The following is a 12,509-nucleotide window of genomic DNA, read 5'->3' as shown; positions in this document are numbered from 1 at the left end:
ACTACACCACGCTCATATTAAATTTTCGCATAAAAGTTAAACTCTATTAAAACTTAGTTGTTTGGCTCCCTATCGTATTCCCCCATATTAATTTGGTTTATTCGATAACTTTTAATATACATTCGCTTTATTTCTTTTTTATTTTTATATATTTTGATCCTCGGTGTGGAAAGGTCGTCTTCACGACCTAAACATAGAGTAACATAACAAATATTACCCCGAACCAGTCTCGAGTTGGCTTTGGCAGTTTGGCTTAATATAGATTATAACTGCCCGATAATTAAGCTGCTGATTAAGTGCTCGCTTAGTAGGAGTTCATACCGCATAAATGGCTTTACTGAAGGGCGCTACAGCATGAAAGCAGTGGGTATCGTATCGAACTCACGGCTGTAGTTTAGCAAGTGTTGTGATCACTATACCACGTTGTCGGCTCTTATGTACCTTAAAAAAAGAAATTACATGTTTACAAAGTATATAGGCATTTTGTGGTCAAATTTGACATTTAAGAACAAGTTATGGTTACTTGAAACAAACGTTTGAATTTACGACGTCACTTAGCAATTTGTTCGTTTTAATGACGTTGTACATCGAGTCACATTTTGTTACTACCGTAGTTTTCGTTTATTTTATTTCCAGAATACGTTCGCTCGTTTGCAATTTTTTATTAAGCGAGAGACTATTTCACCAAAATTTTAGCAATACTTGTGCCTAAAATAAGTAAACCTTACTTTATTTTATACAAATTTATGAACCAAACTCGAGTTATTAACCAATTTGTCACGGGTAGTTAGTCGCGGACGAAAATAATATTGTTAAGTTATGGTTTTTTGCGGAACTAGTTTAATGGTCTATAAAATCTATTTGGGTTGGGTTAGAAAGCTACAATTTTCAGAAGTTGTTAAAGTAGATCAATTTAAATGCAACACCAACTTTAGAAATTTTTTGGGTGACTTTATCCTCAATTTGTGCTCAATTTTAACTTTTAAAGCTTCTGCATTTTCCGCTTGGGGGCGATAGAGTTAATTTGATGGGTGATTGCTGTGGGTGAAATGTTCTTCTTTTGTGCAAACTTTAAATCGTTTAATTTGGTTAACTAAAACTCAAGTTATTAACCAATAAGTCAAGGGAAGTTTATTGGGTAATATTAATAATTCATTAAACATATTTTAACTTAATTTTTATTGTTTTTGAGAATAAACGCCCAAATAATGAGGTCATGCGATGTAAAATTATGACGTCATTTCAGATTTAAAAAAATCTGGTGGCACATTTGCCATACTTAGGTTTTAACGCTTTGTTCATTAAGGGCGTGCGAAACTAATAGAGATCCCAACTCTCACTAGATATAACTGCAAAACTTCACTTTATTTTACGCCAATTTTGAACAACTCACACTAGATTTACCTGCAAAACTTACAAGTTCTGCAGTCAAATGAGTCAAGGGACATGTCGCCAGTATTATTCATACTTGACATAAAAAATCTCAGTTGTGTATTGTACAGTCGAAACCTCTTTAGTCTCTAATTTAACCTCATTTAATATTATGCCCTTTTCTTTAAGTGCCACATTTTGATTTTAGTTTTCAACCAATAAAACTATAAATTGACTTTATTTTGCAAAATAATCTGGAAATCTCCAAATATGTTAACATTTAATTCTGTTTTAAATTGCAACTAATAACTTGTAAAAAAGAATCTTCTGTTACTTGTTGTTATAATGCAAAGATAATATTTTTTTATTTTTAAAAAAGTAAACAAAAAAAACTTTACCCAAAATGAAAAAGCAATTCGCAACGAATTCAAATAACAATCGTTATTTAGGTGGGTTGGAACCAATGTCATTATGATGATAAGCTGTATAAATAAAATGTTTTAATATCATTGTTATTTATTATCAGTTCAAAGTAATTTTAATTTACCAGCAGCGTGGTTGAGTGGTAAGAACACTTGCTACACAACATGAGGTCGTGGGTTCAATTCCCAATGCTTTCATGCTGTAGCGCTCTTGAGTAAGGCGCTATAAAAGGTATGAACTTCTGCTGAGTCAAAACTTAATCAGCAGCATAATAAGCGGGCAATTATATTCTATATAATATCCCAAACTGCTAAAGGCAGAGTAACTGATATGACTCTATGTTTAGGTCGCGCATTTGCCCTTTCCATATCAAGGATAAAGATATATATATACATTGTTTCTGTGATTAATAAGATTTAACCAACTTGTTTACATTTTTAATCTAATTTCAATTTTCTTTAAGACTATTTTTACAGCCTGTATTATATATATTTTTTTATTATTTAGGTAAACAATCTGTGTTTAACTGTGTGTTAAAAATTTATACCTTTAAAAATGTATTTAAATTATATGGTATGTTGTTTTATAGTGGGAAAAGCTGTACAGTTGGTTAACCCTGTTCCATGGCTTGATGATGGTAAAGGGTATACTTTAAATAAAAATGCAATAGAGAAAATATTCTGCAGTGATGATGTGAAAGACAAACCAATTGCCATTTATTCCATAACTAGTGCATTTGGAAGTGGAAAGTCATTTCTTTTTAATTTATTTTTGCGTTATTTGTTTGCTGACAAGGCAAGTTTGTAAAACTAAAACTCTTTAAAAATTACTGCTATTGAACTAAAATAGATTAAAGTTAAAGTCACATTAAATTGCAGACAATGCTTATTATTTTTTTAATGCTCAATTTTTCAAATTTATGTAATAGAAAGAAAAATGGGTTAGTGATACAACTGAACAGTTAAGGAAGGGATTTGAATGGCAGGACGGAATTTTTGGTTGCACACAGGGAATTTGGATTTGGAACAAACCATTTTTGTTCAACACTCCACAGGGCGAGGTTTGTTTTTTATATATTTTTTTTCTAATTTATATTTTTATTCTAATTTTTTAATGTTTGGTTATGCCATTTAAAGCCCTTCTTACCTACACAATAGCAAAACATTGCAGTTTTGTTTCAAGTATGTTACTTTATTGTATTTTAAATTATCAATATTAATTAGTGCTGGCTTAAAATATCTACATTTGATTTTTTTTATATTTATTAATTTACAACTTTAAAAGTTTATTTTTAGGTTTATAATATATAGATTTTTTAAGGTTTGTCAAGTAAATTAAATCTTGCAATACAGAAGCCTAATATATTTCAGGTAAACTTGTTTTTGATGGATACTGGAAGAGACTTTGGAATTAATCATTTAGCTTTATTTGCCTTAAGCACATTGATTGGATCTGTGCAAATTTACAACACCATACAAATGATTAAAGCCCATGACTTACTTAAATTGGATGTAAGTTAGCAATTATTATTTTTATTAAAAAACTTTTTGTTAATTTTTTTTGAATCTTTTAGGGTGCTTTTTAATAATAATTCCTTTTAAATTTTATTAAAATAATCAACTGATTTCATTTTTTATGTTTTAGTTGTTTGATGAATTGTGGGAATTAGAAACCAAACTTGCTAACAAACATCAAATAATAACCTGTGCCCCTTCTCAGGTTTTTTTAAATATAATGATTATGTCATTTTTAGAAATTATATATATAAAAAGAGAATATTATTTGCAGAAAGTTTTAGAATAATATTATATATATTTTAGCATTTTATCTTTGTTATTCGAGATTGGACTGATAAAGGTTTTAAATTTGGGAAGGAAGGAGGCAAACAATATTTGGCAAAAGTGTTTGATCAAAAGGCTTCAAGCAATATTAGAAAATACTTTTCGAAGTGCACATGTTATCTGTTACCAAAACCCTCTGAAAATGTAGCTGAACATAAACCCTACACTGGCACAATAAAACTGGACGGTAAGTTACAGGTTTAAATTAAATGCAGATGATATATTTATATCCACATAACTAAACTAACACAAGATATTTGCACTGTTAAAATATGGCATATTACTTGAATATATTCATTTTATTGGTTTTATATTTAAATAAATACTGTTTTAAAGATAGTGCTTTTTGGAAAATTTGGAAAAAAATTCTAATAAAAGTTATGTAGCCTTTTTGAATATTTTTGGCATTTAATTTTCTTTGCAGAGAATGGAGATTATTTTTTGCGTGAGGTTGAAAATTTAAATAGAGATTTGTTTAAACCCGAAAACATTGTTTTTAAAACCCACAATTAAAAGGTTGTAACAGGAAAAGAAATAGGCAACTTAATCTTGGGTTATTTTAAAATTTTTAAAAGTGGTAGAATGCCAGAAGTATCTACAATTTTAGAGGTAAATTTTGGTTAATTCTTTAACAACGAAAATTTAATGAGATAAATTTTTTTTTTGTTTGCTATTTATATTTAAAAGCATGCTTGCTGGTTGTTAAAATTAAAAGGTTACAAATTAGGTTTTTAATTTTAGTTAATTATACGACTTAATACCTAATTGATAAAAAAAGTTAAAAATGTAAATTTTATTTGTTTCATGAAAACTTATATAGGCTATTTAGTTAGTTTACCCTAGATTTAAAATTTAATAAGTAGTTAATCAAATTATCCCAAAAACTATAATTTTATTGTTCAACTATTCACAACAAATTTATTAGTTTTAAACTATTTCAATTTACTTCATACAAAAACGGGTAGTTTTGGCAAAAACATAAATTTATAAACTTTAAAAATATTTTGCATAACAAATATATATATCATTAAAAATAATAAGATTAGTACTAACATGACTATTTTACTGTATTGATAAAATACTTTTGTTTATCAGGTTCAACAAAATATTCTTCAAGAACCAGTTGAAAATAAATCTGATCTACACAAAAAAGAAAACGTAAACAAAAAATGTTTTTAGAAGTCAACTGCTATTTATTAAATTTATTATTAAAAAATAGGGTGACAAAATAACCCCCATCTAGTGGATTTTTTCACTTGATATCAAAAGCCATTTTTGTTATTTAGTTAATTAAGTCGACATTTTTTTAAACAGTTAATCTTGGGTTTTTAGTTAACCATACGCAGCCCTAATAACTTTCATTAATTTTTTTAGAAACTAAGCGAAGTTTTAAAGCAAATTGATATTTTACAAACTAAAAATGAAAACTTGAATTCAGCGTTGTTGTGGAAAGAAAACGTAAATAACTTAATTATAACATTTTTTTCTGAACTTTAAGTTTGTGTTGGAAATTTAAAAAACTAAATAGTAGTTTAGGTCAAACAGTTTATGTGTGCAAACTGGGAATTAAAATCAAATTAAAAAAAAAAATTATGTAACATAGTACACTATTTATTTTTCGAAAGTGAGTTTTTATGAAATTTCTTTTTAGGAACTGGAGAATGTGTTGATGGAAAATTCAACACTGCAAACTAAAATTGAAAAACTTAATTCAGATTCAGTATTAAAAAATAAGGTAAAAAATAAACTTTAAAACAAGATTTTCTATTTATAAAACAAGAGTTTTCTTTAAGAAGAAAATAGAGGATTTGTTAGTGAAAATTTCAACTCTTAACAGTAAAAATGAAATTATTGAAACTGAGTTGACAATAAAAGAAAAGGTAAACAATTAAAAAGATATGGCAGATTTTTTGTATAAAACTTAATTTATCTCTTTTATTTCTGAAGGAAGTTGAAGATTTGAAGGAAAAAACCACAGGGTCAAAAAGAGAAAGGGACGATTTAATGAAGGTTTAATACTTATCTGTTTTGTTGGTATTTTTTGTTGTATGTAATCAATTAATTTTTTTTAGGAAAAATCAGTTATGTATTACGACCCTAAAGATATTTTGTGCGTATCTAATGATCAAGGTTCATTGGGAATTGGGTCCTATGGATGTGTTTGTCTTGCTTTTAATAAAGCATGGGGCACTGTTGCTGTAAAATGTGTTCCAGCAACTGGATCTCAACTAGAAACAGCTGGGATTGTTGAGCAGTTAGTATACCTTTTTATACTGTTTGTTAGTATTTTTATTTAATTTTTTACTTTTTTTTTTCTTGAAAATGTAAAAAAACATTGTGCATTAAATTAAAAACAGTGTGCTGTAACCTTATAAAACAGAATAAAGAATGAATGTCAGATGTTACAACTATCAACCCATATCAATGTTGTGAGAGTAATTGGTTATACAAAATGGCTAAGATCAGCAGGAATTATTATGGAGTACATGCTTGGGGGTGATCTTAAACCCTTCTTTTACATCAAAAGGATAAAGTTAAAACAATACACCCAGTTGTAAGATTAAGATTTGTGTCTGATATATCCAATGGAATGACATGCATGCACAACATATCTTCTTCCCAAAGAGTTACCCATGGTGACTTAAAAGTTGACAACATTCTCCTTACTGGTGACCTGACATGTAAAATCTCAGATTTTGGAGGAGCTTATTTTGCCACGTGCACTGGAGATTCTAATTCAACTGCAACCCAGCAAACAAATACACATACTAGAGTATTTTTAGCTCCCGAAGCTTTACAAAATCCCCATTTGAAAGTTCGCAAGTCAATGGATGTATATAGCTTTTCGATGATGATTTACATGATATTAACTCGAGAGACTCCTTATAAAGGAATGACTGTGGACAATTATTTAGAAGGTATCCGAAGAGGAATAAGGCCTGACTTAAAACTAATTGAAAACTTAACAGATACTTTACTACCCAATGATAAAGAGATTATTAATCTACTTGAAACGGAGATGGAAAGTTGTTGGAAGCATGTACCTGATAAACGTCCAAATATTATTGACGTAAGAAACCGCCTCAAAAGTAAGTTTTCTGAAACAGCATTATGGAAAATACAAGAGCATGTTTGTGAAATAGTCAGGAAACTGGAAATTAAGATCCCCAACATGGATTCTTATGATTGTCAACCAATTGATAAATTTTTCCCACCAAGTTTTCAATTTACAGAATAGATTCTTTAGCAAAAAGTAAATATATTACCTCTAATGACTTTATTGATATTGTATAAAGGCAGTTTTATGTAACGAGTATTTTTAGATATGCAATTGATCATTAATTTCTGTAGTGCAAAAAATTTGACTTGTGTTAATTGTTGTAAACAAAATGTGTAATGCACTTTAATTTTAACGAGTTATTTTATTTTTTAAATGGTTTGTGTTTGTTTTTTTATTAAACTTTTTAAGTAATATTACAAATATATGCAATTACTGTCTGTTATGTCAATCAAAAAAGTTCACCTAAAATCTTACTTTAATATTTACTGTTTTTTTCTTTAAATTATTTAGAAAAATATTTGTGTAATTACTTCATGCTGAATCATTAAGCTTAATCCCAGCTGCGGGAGATTTTTCACTTCCCATAGTCATTTATGACGCATTTGTTGTTCTATTTAATCGATTATGCTTTGTATTTTCTTTATTGTTTGTATGCGCTTTCTCCTATTTTATTTTGCTTTAAATAACTGGCAATATAGATTTTTATAGCTTTTTTGTCAGTTCACTGGACGTAAAAACTCATAAATAAGTAAGGCCGAAGTAAGGTTTAACATACAATTAGACTCTCGTCTTTATACTTAATTTGTTGATTATATACTTTATAGTTTGTGTTTCATGTCTTATTTTTGTGTCGCATTTATTTTCCATTTCCTGTAGTTTCAGTTCTAATTAAAAGCCGCTTGTACAGAATCCTTGGGCAGGTTTTGGTAATAAGTTAGCGAGTTTGATTAAACATGACTATTTTGTGTATTTTTATTAAATGTGGCCTTCCTATCGATACTCATCTTTACAGCGTACTCTATTGGGGTTTAATAATTGTTTAAGCCATAGTAGGAGCGTATTAGATCCTACAATGGCTAATGTTTAGTACTGGTAAGATCAAGTAATAAATTAAAACAAATATTGTTCCTTATAACCTTCTTTGGTGGCAATTGCTTTTTAAATAGTTGTTTTATATGATATTTTATTTCCAGTTTTACAATTACAACTATTTAAGAAAAGTGTCTACCCTTCTTTTTTAAATACAAGCATGGTATAAGCATTTTGTGCTTACGGTTATTTAGGAAAAACGTTTGTATTTCATTACTTTGTGTCAATTTGGTAACGTTGTACATAAAGTCACATTTCATTATGTCTGCAGTTTTTGTTTATTTGGTTGCCAGAATACATACGGGTTCATCCGCGAATTTTTACTAAGCGAGATATTATTTCACTAAAATTTAAAAAAAAAATTTAGTGCATGACAATATAATTCAGGCGTTTATCCTCTAAAATACTAAATATTAATTTAAAATATCTTTGAAGTTTCAAAAAATTATGATATAAACGTAACTTACGTGGTTGGGACAATTTCAACGTTTTTCGTTCAGGATTTGCTTAGAAGTAGACCTGCAGCGTGCTGTAGTGGTAAGAACACTTGCTACACCACATATGAGGTCGTGGGTTCGATACCCACTGGTCTCATGCTGTAGCGCCCTTGAGTAAGGCGCTATAAACGGTACGAACTTTTGCTTAGCCAGCACTTAATCAGCAGCATAACTACCCGGCAATTATAATCGATAATATCCCAAACTGCCACAGGCAACTCGAGACTGGGTCGGAGTCTATATCGCCTTGCAAGGGTGCTACAGCATAAATGCAGTGGGTATCGTATCAAACTCTCCGCTGTAGTTTAGCTAGTGTTGTGATCGCTGCCGGCTTTTATGTACCTTACATAAAATACATTACATGTTTACAAAGTATAGGCATTTTGTGGTCAAATTTAACATTTAAGAACAAGTTAGGGTTATTTAAAACAAACGTTTGAATTTATGACGTCACTTAGCAATACTTTGTTTCGTTTTAATGACGTTGTACATGGTGTCACATTTTGTTACGATCGTAGTTTTTGTTTATTTTGTTGTCAGAACACGTACGGCTTCGTTCTTTCGCAATTTTTTACTATGCGAGAGATTACTTCACCAAAATTTCAACAATACTCCAACAGCAGTTATAATTTTGAAGTGGCGTCTGGCGCAAACCAAACTTTTTTTAAAGACACGCCAGAGAAAATTATTAGTCAGACCAAACTTTTTTTTAAGACGCGCCAGAGTAAATTCGTAGTCAGACCAAACTTGTTTTAAAGACGCGCCAGAGTAAATTCGTGGTCAGACCAAACTTGTTTTAAAGACGCGCCAGAGTAAATTCGTAGTCAGACCAAACTTGTTTTAAAGACGCGCCAGAGTTAAATTATATAACTTTGCCCCTATTTTGGTCAAAACAATATAAAATGTGTTTTTCACAACCTTAAAGGTTGTATATATTATCCTTTTTTCCTTAATATTAGGCAAGTTTGCAATTAAAATTTCAGAAATCTGTAGGTCTTATGGTGCAATATTTTATTAAATAGAAAGTGGAAAAGAAATAATGAAAAAAGAAAACAATAAAAAACTGGTGAAATACAAGATAACTATTTACATTTGCGACAATAAAAATCATCCCCGGTTGTGTCCTCATCAATCGAACAGCATATTCGATGAACCCATCTTTTACACCCATCACAGGCAATCTACAATTAATACATATGATAATTTTTGCCATACAAATTTTTGTTTTTGCTCAAAAAGAATAAACAACAATGCATAGAAATTTACCCAATTAATTTTTTTAATTCGCTCTTCAACTCCCTGCCGATGACAGTAAAGGCAATACATGTTCACAGATTCTAAAACTAAAAAAAAAAATTAAGCTTGATAAGAGTTAAACTTTGTTATTGTTAAAGGCCTACTTACTTGACCAGGATAACAACAAGTTTCCAATTTCCCTTCGATATTTTGCACAACTTTCTTTATCAGTTGGCAAATGAAAACTTGGTTTTTCTTCATTAATGAAAATTTGTGCTGCCTGTTTTGGTATAAAACATGAGAGGTTATTTTAAGAGGATATTTTAACAATTAAAAAAGTATAATTACCTTAAGTGACAAAGGACCACAGCTGTGCCCATCTTTTTGATTGGCATGACTTTGAAACCTAAAAGTCCACTGCTTTTCTGTGCTTTGGTTAAATTTTTTTTGAAAATTTCTGTGCAAAAACCTTAAAAAAAAACTTCATAAGAGTTTTTAAAACTTATTTAATTTGTAATAGGCTGTTAAATGTTTGTTTAAATCACATACTTAACGTTATTCAAAAACTGATTTTTTTGTAAATTTTCCTTGCCCAAAGGATCGTAAAAATAAATTTCATTCTGGGGAAAATCAATGAGCTAAAATAAAAAAAAACATTTTTAAAATACGTAGGGGTAATGTTATTACAACAAAAACTACTTACAACAATCATTCAGTGACAGTTTTGACAAAGTTTATTTTAAATCTTACCAAAAACTATCACTTGCCATTATTTTTTTTATAAACACGACGATTGGAAGTAAAGATTCTTCTGTAGTAGAGATCAAGTCAGATGGTTCAGCATAAAACACCGAGATTATTTTAAATAACGCAAGTGCATTAAAAAAAGTGCCATATTTTATTTCCTCTTTCATTTGCATGTAATTATTTTTTTTTTGAAATAAATAAACCAAAAAGCCTGTTTTATTTCAAAAATTTTTATTTCAACGATATATAATGGCAATCTATTAATTAATTTTAAAAATTTGAATTTTTCCAGTTGTTATTTGCCAACTTTATAAAGAAATATTTAAAATAGAATGATTTTGAGCAATCGCTCAGACAACGTGTCGCCAAGTGCCAATTATAAATATGATACAACCCGTTGCTTGCATGATTTTAATTATTGCAGAGGCGTTTTTAAGAGGAGCTAAGTTATAAAAAACGGAGGAAATAAAACAGCATGGTTCGTAACTGCACAATAAAAATCAAAAGAAGTTTTTTAAATACATGATTTCGTAGAACCATATATACTTCGAATCGTAAAAGTTATTTTTTCCCACCCCATCAATATATTTCTTGTCTATCGTTTTTATTGAGACCGAGAGTCTTAAAAAAAAAATATTTGTTAATAGTAGTAAGATATCAAGTTCAAGCATAATATTTCATAATCGCACGATTTATAAATTTACTTATATCGACAAAAACTATAACGCAATAATCTGTAGAAAACACCTCTAGTAATTACAACTGTACGTCAACTTGAGCTCTCTGTTAGCCTAGTTTTTAAGTAACTAACAAAAATGTTTAAGAACTAATGCATTACAGAAAAAGTACGTCTTACAATTTCAGTTTCCACAATTTTTTTTAGATTTTACACTATTACCTAATTTTTTTTTAAATTATACTGTACTAACGGTTTATGTTGCGATAGCGTTGGTTTAAAAATCCTTTTTTTGCAACAAATGAATCACTTAAAACACAAGTATTTTTTTATTAAATTGTTAAATTCTGGATATGATAAACGTTACCTAATTTTATTAAATATCGTACCACAGTGTTGTAAATTAAATACCCTTTAAAAATCATTGCTTTAAGTTAATTTATATATTATTTAGATTAATTAAAATATTGATTAAAAAATGTCTTTTACTATTCATAGCTTTAGTTTTGCCAGTTGCTATACGTCTTACGTTGCCTTTGTTTTGTTTAACTTTTTTTAAAGAGAATAGTTTGTTTTAATCGGCAAAATCCTATAATTTTTGGGTAATTTTAATGTTCTAAAATTGCTATAAAAAATAAAGATTTGTTTTTAGCGTGTTTTTGCAAAGTTCTTTTAATTAATTTGTATTAACTTACGATATAAATACAGTAAAAAATAGGAACTGCATTTAAACTAATTGCTTTTTTGTATTAAAGTTTTGTATAATTGTCAAATAGGTTATATTTTAAAAAACATTTTTTTGAAGTAATTATAAATTAAAAGATTTAGGATTGAAACCTATCTAGTTCATGTTAAAAAAACAACAAAAAAAGTTACGGTGTAATTAATAACAACTTTAGGCTTTTTTATTGTAAAATAAATATTTAAAGCATTTATTTAAACAAAAAAATATTCCATAATAGGCAGCATTTGATTTTATTTAACTAAAATCCCCAACATTATTAGTTTTTAATTAAAATAAAAAAGTTGCAAAATTTGACTTTAATTGCAACGATTTCAAGTTAGATTTTCATTACAGATTATGCTGTTCGTATTAAACAAACGCGTTGATACAAATAAACTTTGGTTTGACTTTAAAATATTGGTGGCTTTACTATAAAATACTGGCGGCTTAACTACAAAATAACTTTGGTTTGACTATAAAATACTGGCGGCTTGACTATAAAATACTGGCGGCTTGACTATAAAATACTGGCGGCTTGACTATAAAATACTGGCGGCTTGACTATAAAATACTGGCGGCTTGACTATAAAATACTGGCGGCTTGACTATAAAATACTGGCGGCTTGACTACAAAATATTAACGGAAAAATATTATTGCTTAGCTTTGAACCACTTTACTAAAGTGCATGACTGTAACATGTACGCTACTTGTATGTTTTTATCGTCGTGATGAACTGAAGAACTTTAATTTGGCTATATCTATCCATTAAAATACATTAAAGTTTACAAATTATTATAAATAATCGATATGTTAAATCGTAATCACTTTTCTGTACAGCCGTAA

At 28.9% G+C, this 12,509-nt stretch overlaps 1 protein-coding gene, 1 long non-coding RNA gene and 1 pseudogene across 3 annotated transcripts; all 3 read left to right on the top strand.

Annotated features, from left to right (window-relative positions):
- Window positions 1–631: 631 nt before the first annotated feature.
- LOC145743225 (uncharacterized) lies at window positions 632–2,589 on the top strand. Its single transcript, XR_014280998.1, has 2 exons — window positions 632–1,138; window positions 2,384–2,589. It is a non-coding gene; the product is annotated as an uncharacterized LOC145743225 (long non-coding RNA).
- A 183-nt stretch (window positions 2,590–2,772) lies between these two features.
- On the top strand, window positions 2,773–4,148 carry LOC145742504 (atlastin-2-like). The gene is made up of 5 exons (XM_082560278.1): window positions 2,773–2,854; window positions 3,115–3,305; window positions 3,439–3,513; window positions 3,615–3,822; window positions 4,060–4,148. Exons 1-5 carry the CDS (start codon window positions 2,773–2,775, stop codon window positions 4,146–4,148), a joined length of 645 nt encoding a protein of 214 aa, XP_082416404.1.
- Window positions 4,070–8,084, top strand: LOC145743224 (receptor-interacting serine/threonine-protein kinase 1-like; annotated as a pseudogene). The gene is made up of 8 exons (XR_014280997.1): window positions 4,070–4,244; window positions 4,731–4,793; window positions 5,010–5,093; window positions 5,287–5,370; window positions 5,429–5,515; window positions 5,583–5,645; window positions 5,708–5,889; window positions 6,016–8,084. The product of XR_014280997.1 is annotated as a receptor-interacting serine/threonine-protein kinase 1-like (transcript).
- The last annotated feature ends 4,425 nt before the right edge of the window (window positions 8,085–12,509 follow it).

Source organism: Corella eumyota, chromosome 2 (assembly GCF_963082875.1).
Source record: "Corella eumyota chromosome 2, kaCorEumy4.1, whole genome shotgun sequence".
Taxonomy (NCBI): domain Eukaryota; kingdom Metazoa; phylum Chordata; class Ascidiacea; order Phlebobranchia; family Corellidae; genus Corella; species Corella eumyota.
This window is presented reverse-complemented; position numbering and strand designations above follow the sequence as displayed.

What these genes read in the sequence shown, in the direction of transcription:
- LOC145742504 (XM_082560278.1), top strand. Translation starts at nt 2,773, where the DNA reads ATGGCAGGACGGAATTTTTGGTTGCACACAGGGAATTTGGATTTGGAA. An exon ending in ATGACTTACTTAAATTGGAT is followed by an intron (nt 3,306 to 3,438) that starts GTAAGTTAGCAA and finishes TTTATGTTTTAG; the next exon opens with TTGTTTGATGAATTGTGGGA. An exon ending in TAACCTGTGCCCCTTCTCAG is followed by an intron (nt 3,514 to 3,614) that starts GTTTTTTTAAAT and finishes TATATATTTTAG; the next exon opens with CATTTTATCTTTGTTATTCG.